The 17260-nt window shown below is 39.7% G+C and overlaps 2 protein-coding genes across 8 annotated transcripts; both read right to left on the bottom strand.

Moving 5' to 3' along the window:
• Window positions 1–540: 540 nt before the first annotated feature.
• LOC5510824 (zinc finger protein 331) lies at window positions 541–5412 on the bottom strand. Of its 7 annotated transcripts, none has more exons than XM_048722757.1 (4): window positions 5067–5412; window positions 4564–4701; window positions 4261–4370; window positions 541–3136 (listed from the first exon to the last, which is right to left on the bottom strand). In XM_048722757.1, the coding sequence occupies exons 3-4, from the start codon at window positions 4261–4263 to the stop codon at window positions 1823–1825; spliced, it is 1317 nt and encodes a 438-aa protein (XP_048578714.1). In that variant the 5' UTR covers window positions 4264–4370; window positions 4564–4701; window positions 5067–5412; the 3' UTR covers window positions 541–1822. The 7 variants fall into 7 exon arrangements, with proteins under 7 accessions (XP_048578714.1, XP_048578716.1, XP_032235918.1 ...); XM_048722759.1 differs by having other exon boundaries at window positions 5343–5403; XM_032380027.2 differs by having other exon boundaries at window positions 4340–4370; window positions 4564–5411.
• A 547-nt stretch (window positions 5413–5959) lies between these two features.
• On the bottom strand, window positions 5960–16316 carry LOC5510807 (prosaposin). The gene is made up of 14 exons (XM_048722756.1): window positions 16182–16316; window positions 12880–13013; window positions 12697–12765; window positions 12152–12274; window positions 11655–11756; window positions 11268–11336; window positions 10925–11044; window positions 10315–10431; window positions 9724–9792; window positions 8870–8992; window positions 8124–8270; window positions 7607–7669; window positions 7064–7175; window positions 5960–6144 (listed from the first exon to the last, which is right to left on the bottom strand). Exons 1-14 carry the CDS (start codon window positions 16216–16218, stop codon window positions 6110–6112), a joined length of 1320 nt encoding a protein of 439 aa, XP_048578713.1. The 5' UTR covers window positions 16219–16316; the 3' UTR covers window positions 5960–6109.
• Between the last annotated feature and the right edge of the window lie 944 nt (window positions 16317–17260).

The following is a 17260-nucleotide window of genomic DNA, read 5'->3' as shown; positions in this document are numbered from 1 at the left end:
AGCGAAAGATTTTTAAAAAAAGTTCCTTTTTCTTGTTTTCACTAGAGAACAAAACACTTGTGCTTTCGAAACAAGTGAAAACAAGGCTTTACGATAATGGTGATGATAAAGGTAATAATGATAAATATGTTAATGATGGAAATAATAATAATAATAATAATAATAATAATAATAATAATAATAATAATAATAATAATAATAATAATTATAATAATTATAATAATTATAATAATACATTACAATAATAATAAATAATTATGATGATAAATATATTAATGGTGGGGTTGATGATGATGATTAAAGAAGTGGTGGTGATATGATGATTAGGATATTATAATAATAATGATAGTGATATAAAGAGAATACAGTGATGATATTCATGCTATTGCTCTCTTCTATGAAAACTGTATAGATTCACCTCTCTTCTTCTATGCATGAAACTTTTCTCTAGCACATTTGATGAAGGTTAGAGACAGCCAGCTGTTCTCTTTCATGCTTTTTTTTATCTTTTATAGGCTTTGTCACCAAAACACACATCAATTTTGGAAACAGCTTTTATTATAGATTGAACAACATACTTGGAACTGCAAAATAGTGGTCATGGTCACAATGATAAATAATTTTTATTACTGTACTATCATTATCGCCATCAACATCAATTTGCGATTCCATATTTTACACATCCTAGGAAACCCAGGTTTTTTTCATTTTAATAACAGCGTTTTAATAATGAAAGAAATACCATTACCTGCATTGAAAACATTTCATATAACAACACAATCGTTATATATATAATTATTTACAATAACACAAACACCAACTGCTTACTCACAAGGTGTGCAATAAATAATCTATTATTCAGATGAAATATAACGACTGTATTTAATTCAATAAAAGTAAGGTGTACTCAACTTGACACAATTATAGATAGTTACCTTGAAAACCTTACATCTGCATACCTTGCAACCCCAGAAAATCTCAAGGCTTGAAAACTTAAGGGGGAGGGGTAGAGTATACACCTATTTCAAATAAGGTTGCATTGGAGAACCCATGTGTTGTTGCGCAGGTTCACGGGTATCCTATAAACGGCTGAATACTTGTATATGAAAGCCTTGTGAATGTTCATAAGAATGTTAACAAATATACTGCAGCTTTTGAAACCTGAACTTGTATTTTATTATTGCTAATTTACTTATTTTTTGCTACCCATGAAGCACGATTCATAGATTGTCCAAGTGCAACCTTATTTGAATAGATGTATATATTATATAGAAAGTTATCGCGCACAATATAGATCTTGCTTGCATGTTCAACAAATGGTGCTAAACAAGTAATTATTATCTTTCATTACTGATACAAAATAGGCAAAATGTTGATATTCTTTAAAAAGATTTTTCAGGAGAGATAAAAATCGCCAAAAGGCATGAGATTTGGTGCTCCACATTGGAGCACAAGAGAAGAGGTCCAAAATCTTGAGACTCCTGCCTAATACTGAAGAAATAAATTGTGCTACTGATTTAGAAAAAATTGGAAGAAAACTAAAAGCTTTAGTTTCGGTAATGTAAGCTTATGACTTGCGAGTTGTGTTTATTTAAAAACATTTAATATTTCACCTTAGAATAACGCAAAACTGAAAATACACCCTGTCATCCACATAAAGAAATAAAATTTAAAAAAAACCCATCCACTTGAATATTTTTAGAAATCCGGACGGGAAACATTTGTTTATTTTTACTTGGCCTAATACATGCATCCTGTAAAGCATCTCTAATACTTGCTATTTACTCTCCAAAGCCATGCCTAAAGAGACAAATCAATTGTCTCAGCACAAAGTCTTAGTGTCATTACCCATTTTATGACAAGTTTCCATGTGTATTCTCAGTCCTTTTTCTCGCATATAACATTTCCCACAAACTTGGCACTCCAATAAATTACTTTGACCAAATTTTCCATTTTCTGGGTGACTTAGTATTTCACACTTACATGGAACAACCTTGTCGGTTTGTGTTCCTTGTGAAACACTTTCAAATGCCTTTCCCATATAAACTGTATCATCAGCAGTCTCTCTGTGCTCAACTCTGTCCGTATTAAGCTCAATATACTTGCCTGTTTGGATCCCCTGTGAAACCCTCATAAAATTGTCCCAACGGTCTTTTACAATTGTTTTGTCATTCTCTGGACTTGGATCAGGCAAAACATTCAAAACTTCCTCTATTTTATCATTATTTTTAATGCAAGTTCCAATCTCCTGTGAGCCAGTAGTATCAGCTTCCTGCTTTCCCTCAGTTATGTCATCATTATTATGAATCTCCATATGTGCTAGCAATCCCTTTTCCTTCATGAAACACTTTCCACATGTCTCACACTGGAAAAGTCTTCTCTGACACGACTTCTCATTCTTATGCTCTTTTTTATGTGCTTTGAGTTTTTTGGCATCTTTGAAACACTTGTAACATTTTTTACAACTAAAAGGCATTTTTCCAGTGTGGAAATGCGAATGCTCAATTAGCTCCCTGGGATATGCAAAACACATGTCACAGTCCTTACATTGAAATGGCATTGAACAAGAATGTTTACTTCCAGAGACATGTACGCCACATTTCTTACATTTGTTCACACGTTGCTTTTTTCTCTTTGCTTTCTCAATTATCTTATTGAGTTCAGGAGGGGTGCATTTGGCATTTTGAATAACAGGATCAACCTGATAATGCCTTCCACAAAATTCACAAACTTCGCCAATGCTTCTACATGATGTTTGGTCCTCATTGTCTATCTCTCCAAAGACTGTGTAGCAATGGTCTTGCAGCACACAATCATAACTGCCATGTGCTTCAGTGAGCTTGCTTTCTTCCAAAGAAACACATTCACTTCTAGCAGTGCACCTGGACTTTACATTCTCCTCTTTGCTGTTTTCTGTTACTGCTAAATAAAGAGCCCTCTGTATTGCATTATGGCATAAATTGTCACTTTTCTCAAATTTCACATTAAGTTCCTCGCTGCCAATGTGCTGTATAACAATGTCTTCATTGGGACACTCATCTTTCTCTTGTTTAATAATTATTTCTGCCATAGATGTAACATCATTGTTTTGCTGCTCTTGTTTCTTGTTAACAACACTGCTACTAGAATAGAGTTCCTTAAAAATAAAAATAAAAACTGTTAGTAATATAATAGTATGTGCTCAAATCATCATTCATTATTTCAGGACAGCTCTAAAAAAGATCAATATGTCAATATGTCAATAAAAAATAAATAAAAAAATATATGCATGTGCTAAATACTAGTTTTCCTTTTTCTAAATATGTCATTTATATATGCTATCAACCTGGTAGTCAAATAATTAGTCAACTTCATAAAACAAAACCTGCAACTGGGCAATCTTCAAAGCTCTGTAGAAAATTTCAATTCAATTAAATTAATCTGCCTTTTCAGAATCTAAAAGCTTATCACTATGTTTCTTTTTGCTACACTGACTTTAAATGTGTTCTACTGCATAAGAACATTACTTTGTTAGATTACAATTTTTAGGCAATTATTTTGGAATACTCGAAATAGATATAATATTTAAAGTTCTAAAAACCTTTCACTTATATCAAACTAGCCAAAAGAAAGCATAGATAAACTTACAAATTCTGAAAGGGAATTGAATTTAATTGAAATTTGAATTTTCTACAGATCTTTGAAAATTTTCCTGGCCGCGCGATAGGAGATTGAATCACGTGAATAATTCCAAATTTTGGCGGGAAAATCTAAAACAGTGATTTTCCTTAAATCCACTAAAATTCAGGGACGGCAGTACTGCAAAATATTGGCGAAGTGTTTTCTATTGCAATGCTACCCACAATGCAGCGAAGAATAACTTAAAATCGAGAACTGTATGCGAAAAAATAAAATATTGTTTTGTTGTAGGTTTCAAAAACAGCACGCGCTCTCAAGAATGTCACCATTTTTGATTGCGAATGCAGCGCGTGCACAATGCAAAAAAACAATTCAAAGACTAAAAATATCTGCTAAATTTTGCAGATTTTTTCCTGTAGTTTAATAATCATTTGACTACCAGGTTGAGATATAAAGATGACGGTAAAAGTTGTAACCACACCACGTAATTTGGTTGACATCTCGATCTACGTCACAAATGACTTGACCCGGGCCTTTCATTTCACAGCCTTTTTTCCAAAGGTTGACCAAAATACCTCAATATTACAGATTTGAGTTATTCGTGCGAACGCACATTGTATAGGGTCCATGCGAACCACATACCATTTGGAAGATGAAAATATAAAGACTTGACAAAGTCTATCAACTTTGAAAGGTTATATGGACTTCAAGGTACTTGTACCTATTATCAGCCACGTCCTATTATCGGCCACCTGAAAATAATGTCCAATATTTTGTAAAGTACAAAGAACAAGCCAAAAATGACACATCAATGCGAAGAAATTTCCCTAAAACAAGTTTTCCAAAACTTTTTACGATTGTTTATTATTTCGCTTAGCTACAACAATTTATTCATACGCACAATTCAATAGCGCATGAAAAAGCCGGAAAATCTCCAACATTTACCTATCGCGATGAACATCGCTCAGCAAATCCACCATTTTGTAGTTGATGTCCCAGGGTGCTTTCTGGCCTTTGTTTCAGTCTCGGTTTCATGTGATCTTTCATTGTTTGGGCCTTGGTCACATGTCCTATTTTCGGCCACTCGAACAATTCAAAACAAATTTGAGAGATTACAAGTTTTGCCATGCAATCATTTAGTATGGAGCCAAATGAGGCTTAAATTAGAATTGAAAAGCACTTTTGCAAACTACATTTAACAGAGATCATTGTCTGTGGTATTTTAGCTAAAATGAAGCAAGTTTTCTGTGCTATTGTCCTGAGAATGGCGAGTGGCCGGTAATAGGGCAGTGGTGGCCTATAATAGAACTGTGTTATGAATATTAACAGCTGAATTTTTTTTTTGTTCGCGAGATATTTTAGCGTGAACCTAAAGTGGCCGATATGAGTACCTCATAACTACAAAATAAATAAACAATCAATTGATGCATTCACATATGTTGTCTTACCTGGAAATGTTTATGATAACATGGAAACAAAAGCAAGTCTTAAAGGAAGAGAAGGACCAAATAATTCTAAGGACAGGGAATATTTTCTTCCCTGAACACAGGTTTAAATTGCTTCTCAAACTGCCAACCGATCAAGAAAATCGAACTATTTCGCTCCTTGCTAGATTAGAAAAAACGTCTGCATAGCAAAAGAAATCATTACTACTTGTTTGAGAATGCTATTTGAACTTGGAATATGGAATTAATCAGCAAATCCCTTTTAAATAAACCACTTACATCGCTAGATGTCATTTTTTCGTCTAAATCTTTCACGACAGCTTGATCCGCCATCTTGAAAATAACTAAATGGTGTAGCCGCTGACAAACAAAAGTGTGAGTGCGGTGCGCGTAGCTTTTTCCACAGGAGGTACAGAGGTAGAATGACTTACAGCACCTTCAAAGTTGGTGTCTTAGAATAAGAATACTGTTTTAACATTATTTTTATAACATTCAGAGGACTGATAATTTGTCGTCTTTTTTTCCTTTGTAAAGGTGGCCAAAAGTAGTACTTCAGTAAGAAATGGATCTTATGGGAGCAATAACCATGCGCAATAGCCTTTTTGCTTTTGATAGGATTTTTTATGTTGTAGCAGCCGGCATACTGTATATATTACGATAAGGACCAATAAACTACGCGAGCCTAAGACTATTTGCGAAATACTGTATAGAAGCACTTTAAAATTTGGCACTGATTTAAGACCTTATTTTGTCGAGTCAAACTACAAAAATGAAAGGGGGGTAAAAAACGAGGGAGGTATATGTACGGCAACTGAGTGTTTCTAGGAGAGCTATGTTTCATTCTTTAAAAACAAACAAACAATCAAACAAGAAAAAACAAAAACAAGCAAACTAAAGACAGGTTCAGTATTTTTTATTCCGTATATTATAGAAATCAACCTCGGCACATTTAGTCAGTTGCCTCGTATTTCCCAGATACATCTTATATCTGTCCTCGTATTTCCCAGATACATCTTATAACTGTCCTCGTATTTCTCAGATACATCTTATATCTGTCGCACTAAGGTCATGCGCACTAGAGCTGAAAATGGAGGAAAAAATCTCTTATTACTTATTGGGTAATTTGCGCTAATAAATCCCAAAGAATAAGAAACATGGGGCACAGCTAGAAATGGGTCTCATCCCTCTGACTTCCTCCTATTCCGTCACCCCTACCACCCCTATTTTCTCATCCTACTTTCCCTTTTCCCTTCTCTGTTGTACCTCTCCCCACCATCTCTTGTCATACTACCCCTCGCCTTCAGTTTTTTTTACTCCCGTATCAATAGCCTCCTCCATCTCTTCCCTTCTCTCGTCGTATCTGACCCCACCCCCTCGCGTCACCTGCCCGTCCATATCAATATTTGGGTAACCTTCAAACCCGCTCGGTCAATCTCTTGGAGGCCTGGGTCTAAGGACTTCATAGGATTAGTAAGGAAAAGATTTGACCAAGCGAGCAAGTTTTGCTTAATAATTTTTGCAGCGAGTCTCAAATTGACAGGAATCAGTATAATTACCATGTTTTCTGGAGATCAGGGAGCGGGAAAAGTTTAGCTCTTCTAAATATGGGCATCTATGCCCATATAAGGCAATACATACGAAGGACACTATCCGTGGGGAATATGTTTGATATGGCCCTCACTTTTACCATCCCATTTTTTCAACTCACTCCCTCTCTTACCCTTCCTCGCTATGCTTCCTCATTTCTTCCTAATTACACTTTCTCATCTCAACCCCTCTGTCATATTTACCTTTCATACTACACCAGGTCCGTGGCAGGGAGCCCGTGCCCCCCCCCCCCCCCCCCCAATATTAGCAAATATATATATATGGTAATAACCAGTATGTGCGTAGCTGTCTCTCCACCTCCCAAATATTTTCTTAGTTTAAGAATCGTGCCCCCCAATAATTCGGGGCCTCCTACGGCTGTGTGCACGCTATTTTCACCTTCTCGTTCTTACCTGCTGCAGGGCTGTTACAGAGTCCAATCATGGAACAGACTTTCGCAGGGTCAACTTCCTCGAGAAGCAAGCTCATGATGATTGGTGTATATTCAGTCACGAACTTGTCACACTGTGTCACAAAATCGTTAATATTTCAATGTTAAGCTATCAAAGCTGTGGTGTTCGTGGATCCCGTCACATTTGAAGTATTAGAGGATGGAATATAGCCTACTATCTCTTATGAATGTTTTGTTAATCCTCTTCCTCTATTTAAAGAGTTTTGATGCGCAGGGTGAGCGCATTCCGCATCCCCCCTCCCAATTCACACCGAAAAAGTGTGTAATTTCCTATTGAAAGATCGTCAATTCATATCGCTTTTAGCGTGTGGCCCATATGAAACTCCATGTTCAGACCAAATGCGCAGCTGATGTGAAGACCTGAACCATCATGGGCTGGCCAAGGCGGGAAATTCGTAATAAAAACTTTCTCGCCTTTTTGGTAGAATCTAATATGCAATCAGCGACAACTGCAGAAAGTATTTACTACTTAATACACACTTACGTTATTCCTGATTGTTTCTGGCATGATAGAACAGACCATCATAAGCGCCTTCTCGATTCCTTGCTGTCGGGAATGAAAAATGTAAAGAGTAAGAAGAAATACCTAAACTCAACCCCTTTGTCGTTTTCTTGTAAATGATTACATATCCCATACTTTAACATCGGTTCCAGAAAAGTCTCCCCTTCCCCAAGGAGTGAATCTGCTTCCTCAGTCCCTGATATTTTTATTTCCTTTTCCATTTTCAGAATCAAATGCTGTATGTATATTTTGCTTGAGTGCCAGTCTAGTATTCTCACTCATAGTTACTATTTTTTCCCTAGATCAGTTAGGATATGGAACCTGCTACCCTCTGAGGTAGTGGGTGCCAAATATCTAGATTCTTTCTAATCTAGCGCTTTGCCAGCAATTCGATCCGTCGCAGATTTGGCCATCTGCGACGTTTCTAGACCTTTCGCCACCAACTAGACACTAGCGCAAGCTAGAATAGGTTAATTTATTTAAGTATTAAAGTATGTACCTGAGTGGTATCCTTGGCTAAAAGCTGCTTGATCTCTTTCATCACAAACTCGCACAACACACACTGAGGGGCGTCGTCGGGTCGCGGACACACCCAGCGATCAGCGGAGCATAATCCCAGGGCAGTGCACACTTGCTTCGAGTTTTGCTGTAAGATAGACACGTGATCATATCACTAGAAGTGCGACACTCCTTCTCAATAGTTACGGAGCTCTGCAACCGAAGAAGTCTAGAAGGAATGACGATTTGCCCTAGGCACGCCCTTTCTCTAGCTCGCTCACTGGCACATCCTTAGCAGACGGTGGTTATCGTCGAAGGAATCAATTACAAGCCTAAGGGTAGCACTCTGGGTGTGGTCAACAGCAATTCTTAACCCAAGAGATAGCAAATTAGATGTGGTCGAGGCAAATTTCTAAACCTAAAAGCATGCACTAAAAACAAAAACATTTCCAGTATCCCACAATTTCATTGCTGCCCTCTTAAAAGTCACCGCCATCGAGCACGTATCTTTTCTGACAATTTGAAGTGTGCAGCCACATCGTCTTCCAATCCTTCTTTTATTGGATAGGATAATTCATTGTTTGGTGTGAGAACCCCTTAAGAGATAGCAGAATTGGAAGAATCTTTGAACACCCTCTAAGGGATAGTAGTTGGTAGAGTTTTATACCCTAAAAGATAGAACGATCACCCAGCTGTCTGCTTTTATACACCCCCCCCCCCCCTCCCCGGCGCGTGTTGGACACTCACTACGAGTTTGTCTAAGTGTGAGATGATGATAGGGAAGTACTGGTCCACCAAGGCCTTGCAAACACCAGCGTAAGCCCCGCCCTCTTTAACACAGGCATCTTCAAGGACTCCTTTAATTTCAGCCTATGATTAGATAAAAACAGGAGTATAAGGCAGTTTATTGGTGTAAACGCAAATGGGGGTTAGAACTTGGTCGAGCAACAGCGAGTGATAGTATCATGCCTTCTAAGGAGGCTCGTCAACTTTAGTCTATAAGCAAGTAATACAAGAAACAAAACAGAACTTGGTTTGAACAGTGTTACGAAAATAGGCATGCGTATTTTTTGAGCTACAAGCTATGCGAATTTCGCTTTTTATCGCGTACACCTCCTTGAAATAGCCTTTGGATTTAGTCACACTACATACAGACAAACGTGATATTAAAAGTAGGTAAAACATTATTTAAAAGGGTCAAGGGTTCAAACAGGGTACAGACGAGGCGAGCGAGACTGCCGCATGAGCACGTGACTATTACGTAGACAGATACAGATAGGGTGAATGAGAGCTTTGCGTAGGTACACGCCAGTAATATACCTGAACCAAAAACTGGAAATCGACTCTGACAAATTTTCGTCTTTAATAAGACTTCTTCAGCTTCTTCTTCTTCTTCTTCTTCTTCTTCTTCTTCTTCTTCTTCTTCTTCTTCTTCTTCTTCTTCTTCTTCTTCTTCTTCTTCTTTTTCTTGTCTGCCCTGAAGAAGTCTTATTAAAGACGAAAATTTGGCAGAGTCGATTTCCAGTTTTTGGTGTATTGTATTCATTGTTCTAGTACGAGATCGCGACAGTTTGGGCTTTTTGATTCTACCAGTAATATACCTGTATAGAGTTATCTCCAATGACATCCCTGATTTTATCCACAGCAAGTTCACAGATGCTGCACACTTCCTGTGTCCAAGGGCAAAAGCAAACGTAATAAAACATTATTTCTCAAGGTAAATGTGGTATCATTTGTGCAGGAAAAGTGATGGACAAGTGATGTGCACTGTCTGATAAGGAAAAGGCCTGGTAGACAAGTGATGTAGATTGATAAGGAGAAGGCCTGATGGATAAGTAAGGTGAATTGTCTGATAAGGAAAAGGCCTGATGGACAAGTGATGTACATTGATAAGGAAAAGGCGTGATGGACAAGTAAGGCATTGATAAGGAGAAGGCGTGATATGTACATTGATAAGGAAAAGGCGTGAATGACAAGTAAGGTACTTGGTAAGGAGAAGGCCTGATGGACAAGTGATGTACATTGATAAGGAAAAGGCGTGATGGACAAGTAAGGTGCATTGGTAAGGAGAAGGCCTGACTGACAAGGCATGTGCATCGCTAAATAGTAGGCCTAATGGACAAGTGATGTACATCGCTATGGGGAAGCTTGATGGACAAGTGAGGTGCATTGCTAAGGAGACCTGTTCATACCGAGTTGTGCACACTGGGCAAAGACCGCAACACGTGCTGTATTAGGTTGTCCATCATTGCTTTTCTGTTTCCCGCGATACACAACCCCAATTCTGTGCACACTTGCTTGGAATCTTGCTACATGAAGAGCAAACATCGTTACACGTTGAACAGAGTTATCTAGAGATCAGAGAATAGTCTCTCAACCTCATCCCCTACGCATTTTTCACCACGCACACACACACTCACCAACCTCAGGCCCGTAGCCAAGGATCTTGAGCGGGAGGGGGGGGGTCAGTTACCCCTTTAACGGACACCTCCCTAGGGCGATTTAGCTCGCACTAGCTCGCAGTAGTACTCAGTAGTAGCAGTACTACGGGCCTGTTACCTACTCCTAAAACAAGCTCTCTTTTGTTAACCATTCTCATGGGCGATTAGCCCTAATTACGGCCACTGGATCCAGAAACCACGAACCATGCTATAACAAATGTTGCACAAATTATTCAATAAGCTCTTGTGATTGATCCGACCCGCCGTTGGCAACTGACACTATACTTTTAATTATTTTTGGTCTTTACGAGAGCTTTGTTGGAAATATTGTACTTGTATTTGCGAACGATAACTTATTTACCAAAAGAGTGTTCAGATGCGCAATGACGATAGGGAAATACTGATCAACACCGGACTTGCACTGCGCTGCCAGTGGCCCAAGTGTTTTGCAGAACTGCTCCAGTGTCGCTTGGACCTTTTGCTAGAGAGGAAAAAAACGCGTACGTTAAAATGGTGACAGCTGAGAAATCGCCGGGCTTGTGACTTTGATGAAAAAGGTTGATGATGATGATGATGATTGTGGTGATGATGATGATGATGATGATGATGATGATGATGATGATGATGATGATGATGATGATGATGATGATGATGATGGTGGTGATGGTGATGTTCATTGTTATTCTGCTGTAGTTTGTTTTTACCTGTAAAGCGTTATTCTGGAGGATACCTCTAATTTTGTCGACTACAAGCTCGCAAATTTCACAAGAACCCTTCAAATAAAAAAAAAAACAAAGAACAGAACAAAATGAGTGTGGCACCAAACCTTTGCCCTTATATACTATCTAGAAGTCTTGAGCTTTGACAGAAAGTAGCCGCCTTGCTATATCGCCTCGGAAATCGGCCAATGCCGAAGCTACTTTGAGCTGTTTTCAAAGCCTGCCACAACAGAGTCAAACGTCCTGTAAGACCGCAGTGTCAGTTCTTCATTAAGGGTTACGGCTAGGGAGATGAAGTACAAACCACAAAGTCTCATTTCAACCTGGCTATCGACCTTATCCGGACGTCATGTTACGGCGCATGCGTTTTACCTGATCACCGCCTTCCAATGCCTGCCACAGCAGTCTCTTCAATACTTCTTCAGCCTCAGCCGAGCAAAGACCCAGAGTAGTGCACACCTGTTTGGGGTTTTGCTGCAAGGAGCAGGGTTAACCTTATCAGAAAGAACCATTGCTAGGAACCGGGATTATCAAGTACTTGGGAAATCAGAAAGAACCATCGCTAGGAACCGGGATTGTCACGTACTTAGGAACTACTTAAAGGGTGTTGATCGGCCATTCTTGGTCAGAAATAGTTTGAAAACGCTAGAAGCAACTCTGCTATTAGCTAACAAGCATAGAAATTGTTTTGTCTGATTACGTTTGGTGGTGTTATTGTATGGCCTTCTGGAAAAAGTGATAGTCTTCCCTCTTTTAAGAGAAAACTTCCCTCAATAAATGGAGAATAAAAAAATCTAAACATCACAATGCAAACAAACAAACAAACAAACAAACAAACAAACAGGAAAAAAACAATAACGATAGTTTACCAAAATAATATCAAGCTGCGAGATGATCATTGTGAAATAGGTATCGACCACTTTCTTGCATTCACCAGCGAAAAACCCTCCATCCTTGTCGCAGATCTCATCCAAGATGGCCTTGACCTTACCCTATGTGTTGGAAGATTAGTTAATTCAACGGGATACCTTTGTTAACCTTTTTTCTCTGAAAGGGTGGGTGGGGCTATGCCCTATTGACTTTCAATTGGTACACAACCCTTGAACTAGTACTACCTCCTGTCCCAACTTGTAATCGTGTACGGTTCACATGGACTGGTGGTTATCACAAAAATAGTAGGGCTATATCACGAATGCCCCCCCCCCTAAAATATAATAATAATAAATAGGTTTTCTAAGTAGAAATGCGCGTGTTACAAGCAAGGCGCATTCCAGTCAAATTGGAGGGAATTTCGTGGTTTATTATCGGAATTAGCCTAAGAAACTACCAACCTATACGGGAACGAGATACGTCAAACTTCCCATTACCCACTACACGATCATACAAGGCTGTTATACGTCGTGCGAGTGCCTACCTCCATCGACTTATCGTCCAAAGCATCCTTTACTTTCCCAACAACTGCCTCACAGATGGCACAGGTATCCTGAAGACAAAGAAAATCATGTGACCGTGTTCGTATCACACCATCTTAGCACTCTCCCCTGCTTGCCACTCCGCCCTTTCACTGACGTCCCCCCACCCTTCCTCAATCTCGTACCTGATTGTATTTCCAAACACTGTTTTTACAGTGTTCCACAGCATCACACTCCTGCGCATGCTCGAGACTGCGGCACCAGTACGCGGGCCCATAAACACACCTGGGGTTACCTACGAACTTGGCATGTGTAGTCGCTGCCAACAAGCATACAATAACAATATCTTTTGTACAGCTTGAAACCGAAAATTGTATATCCGAAGGGGGGGGGGGGGGGGGGGGGAGGGGGCGACCGACCATTTGATATCTGACGGGAGGGCAATTGACCGAAAATTTGATACCTGACAGGAAGGGTAAGGGACCTAAAATTTGATTTCTGACAGGGAGGATAAGGGACCGAACATTTGATGTCTGACGGGGAGGGTAAGGGACCGAACATTTGATATCTGACGGGGAGGGTAAGGGACCGAACATTTGATATCTGACGGGGAGGGTAAGGGACCGATCGTTTGATATCTGACGGGGAGGGTAAGCAACCGATCACTTGATATCTGACGGGGAGGGTAAGGGACCGAACATTTGATATCTGACGTGGAGGGTAAGGGTCCGACCATTTGATATCTGACGGGGAGGGTAAGGGACCGAACATTTGATATCTGACGGGGAGGGTAAGGGACCGATCGTTTGATATCTGACGGGGAGGGTAAGCAACCGATCACTTGATATCTGACGGGGAGGGTAAGGGACCGAACATTTGATATCTGACGTGGAGGGTAAGGGTCCGACCATTTGATATCTGACGGGGAGGGTAAGGGACCGAACATTTGATATCTGACGGGGAGGGTAAGGGACCGACCATTTGATATCTGACAGGGAGGTTAAGGGACCGACCATTTGATATCTGACGGGGAGGGTAAGGGACCGATCGTTTGATATCTGACGGGGAGGGTAAGCAACCGATCATTTGATATCTGACGGGGAGGGTAAGGGACCGAACATTTGATATCTGACGTGGAGGGTAAGGGACCGAACATTTGATATCTGACGGGGAGGGTAAGGGACCGAACATTTGATATCTGACGGGGAGGGTAAGGGACCGAACATTTGATATCTGACGGGGAGGGTAAGGGACCGATCGTTTGATATCTGACGGGGAGGGTAAGCAACCGATCATTTGATATCTGACGGGGAGGGTAAGGGACCGAACATTTGATATCTGACGTGGAGGGTAAGGGACCGAACATTTGATATCTGACGGGGAGGGTAAGGGACCGAACATTTGATATCTGACGGGGAGGGTAAGGGACCGACCATTTGATACCTGACGTGGAGGGTAAGGGACCGACCATTCGATATCTGACGGGGAGGGTAAGGGACCGACCATTTGATATCTGACGGGGAGGGTAAGGGACCGAACATTTGATATCTGACAGGGAGGGTAAGGGACCGACCATTTGATACCTGACAGGGAGGTTAAGGGACCGACCATTTGATATCTGACGGGGAGGGTAAGGGACCGACCATTCGATATCTGACGGGGAGGGTAAGGGACCGATCATTTGATATCTGACGGGGAGGGTAAGGGACCGACCATTTGATATCTGACGGGGAGGGTAAGGGACCGACCATTTGATTTCTGACAGGGAGGATAAGGGACCGACCATTTGATATCTGACGGGGAGGGTAAGGGACCGACCATTTGATATCTGACGGGGAGGGTAAGGGACCGACCATTTGATATCTGATAGGGAGGATAAGGGACCGAACATTTGATATCTGACGTGGAGGGTTAGGAACGACCATTTGATATCTAACGGGGAGGGTAAGGGACCGACCATTTGATAGCTGACGGGGAGGGTAAGGGACCGACCATTTGATATCTGACGGGGAGGGAAAGGGACCGACCATTTGATATCTGACGGGGAGGGTAAGGGACCGACCATTTGATATCTGACGGGGAGGGTAAGGGACCGACCATTTGATACCTGACAGGGAGGGTAAGGGACCGACCATTTGATATCTGACGTGGAGGGTAAGGGACCGACCATTCGATATCTGACGGGGAGGGTAAGGGACCGACCATTTGATATCTGACAGGGAGGGTAAGGGACCGACCATTTGATAGCTGACGGGGAGGGTAAGGGACCGACCATTTGATATCTGACGGGGAGGGTAAGGGACCCACTATTTGATATCTAGCGTACATATCATTTTCCCTACTCGCTATATATGTTTAGCTTCGCGGTCCCTTGGGTTTAAGGGTCTAAAAATATCGTTGTCACTTTTTAGCCAAGGATTGCATGATTGATTTTTTCCTAGAGATTTTTGCTAGTTTATTATTATGGGGTGAATCATCTTCAGGTGTTTTTTCCTGTATGAGCAATCACCCTATGCTTCACACCTATTTGTATAATATAATAATATAATAATATAATAATATAATAATATAATAATATAATAATATAATAATATAATAATATAATAATATAATAATATAATAATATAATAATATAATAATATAATAATATAATAATATAATAATATAATAATATAATAATATAATAATATAATAATATAATAATATAATAATATAATAATATAATAATATAATAATATAATAATATAATAATATAATAATATAATAATATAATAATATAATAATATAATAATATAATAATATAATAATATAATAATATAATAATATAATAATATAATGATATAATAATATAATAATACCCGTCACGCTTTTGAGTAGTTTGTGGCTTGGGGCCCAATGAGCTTCCAGTGCCACTGGAAGGCCGGAAAAAAATAGAATGTTTCCGATACTAGCTGTTTCGAAATTAAAAGATAGCAAACAAAATAAAATGAAAATACAATCACATTAGAGAAAAGAATAGTTTCAGTTTCTAAGAAATTCTGAATCATCGAGAGATACTCTTCATAATGCAGTGTCTTATCGTAAAGGAATTGGTGCATACTTAGGATAATCTTCACGTGGGGGTCACAAGATTAAAACACAACAGAAATAGGAAAACGAGAACGTCACTATAAAGCGGAAATAGTAAGGCGGAATATCGTCATCTAAAATACATACATCCAAGGAAATAAAGTCCAGTTTCGAATTCTACTGTGACCGCTGCAAAAAAGGACGCATGAATACAGTGCGAGTCTCGTTTCGGAACATGTACCAGCGAGAATTTCCTAAGTGTTTAATTAAAATGAATGAAAGACAAAAACTTGTGAAATTGTTACGGGTATTTGTGTAAGGTTCGCCTGAAACCGAGGCTCGCACTACATCCATGAGTCCTTAGTGGAGTTGTGGAGTGTAGCACAGTGGAATTTGAAATAGTATAAAGTGTTCTTACCTGCAAAAGCGCACAATACCACCAGCAAACACTTCATCCTCTTCGATCGTAATCCTAGTCAGCAGAACTGAGCTTTGGTGGAAGTTGTGCAGGGTTTTGCGAGTACCGAGTATTAAGTGTTCCTTATTATATAGCAAAATCACGAGGATTACTTAGCCAATCGGCTGATAGTACAAACATAGTCCAAATCATGTGCTAAGCCAATCAGATCAAACTACAAACGCAGTGAGGTCAGGTGTTGGTATGATGATTACGGACCCGGCACAAAGGACAATTTCTACGAAATCAAGAGAGTATGAATATGACGAAATCCTTACTTCACAGTTGATACTAGCTTTGTATTGTCAGCGAGCGTAAATTTCAAATTAATTCGCATTTCGCATCTGTAAAAATCGAAATCTCTAATTTGATGACTTTTGCACATAATCTCAGGGCGCACAATCAGGGCTCGATGGCCACGTGGCACTTAAACAGATTTAAATCGTTCTTATTTTCTCCTGTAAACATCACCCGTGACTCGAAACAACATTTGGAAAGCGACAGGGAATGACTATTTGTGAAGAACTGTTGCGTCATTTTCTTTTCTAGCCAGCAGATCCTAGATCCTTTTTACAATGAATTGTGAATATATTCTGCCATTTTAGACGCAGGCCTGTAGCCCAGGAATTTGAGTGAGTGTGTGTGTTTGGGTGGGGTCACTTATCCTTTTATGGAACCAGTTTTTGTCCTAGCAGATGTTACTCCCAAATTTTCTAACATTTCCTGTACATGCTCGTCTTTCTTATCACAAAAATATATAAATAAGCAAATGAGCAGAACGGCGTGGCTGCTATAACTCTGTTAAAGATTAACTTGTAGGCGCTAAAAGTTTGCTTATTATTATACACTAGTCATTTGAAACCCCCACGGTCCCGGGGAAGTGTGCGATTAACGTGGGGGTTAAGAACACTTTTGAACAAGAATCTTTAGTGAGGGGGTGGGGGAATTGGCCATTTCCAGCTATAAGCATGCGCGCGCACTCACCATGGGAACATACCTCAAATACTGGCATGTAGCTTCGTTTGATGTAAGCTTACAAA

Source organism: Nematostella vectensis, chromosome 15 (genome assembly GCF_932526225.1).
Source record: "Nematostella vectensis chromosome 15, jaNemVect1.1, whole genome shotgun sequence".
NCBI classification, from domain to species: Eukaryota; Metazoa; Cnidaria; class Anthozoa; order Actiniaria; family Edwardsiidae; genus Nematostella; species Nematostella vectensis.
Note: the sequence above shows the minus strand (reverse complement) of the source record. Positions and strands in the feature narration are given on the sequence as shown.

Excerpts from the sequence above, each read along its gene's own strand:
- LOC5510824 (XM_001631192.3), bottom strand. The coding sequence starts at position 5,396 with ATGGCGGATCAAGCTGTCGTGAAAGATTTAGACGAAAAAATGACATCT. Across the intron at positions 3,137-5,342 it reads AAAAAATGACATCTAGCGAT|GAACTCTATTCTAGTAGCAG; the intron begins GTAAGTGGTTTA and ends TTTATTTTTAAG.
- LOC5510807 (XM_048722756.1), bottom strand. The coding sequence starts at position 16,218 with ATGAAGTGTTTGCTGGTGGTATTGTGCGCTTTTGCAG. Across the intron at positions 10,432-10,924 it reads CGCATCTGAACACTCTTTTG|CAAGATTCCAAGCAAGTGTG; the intron begins GTAAATAAGTTA and ends CTCTTCATGTAG. Across the intron at positions 6,145-7,063 it reads CTGTAACAGCCCTGCAGCAG|CTCTAGTGCGCATGACCTTA; the intron begins GTAAGAACGAGA and ends CTCCATTTTCAG.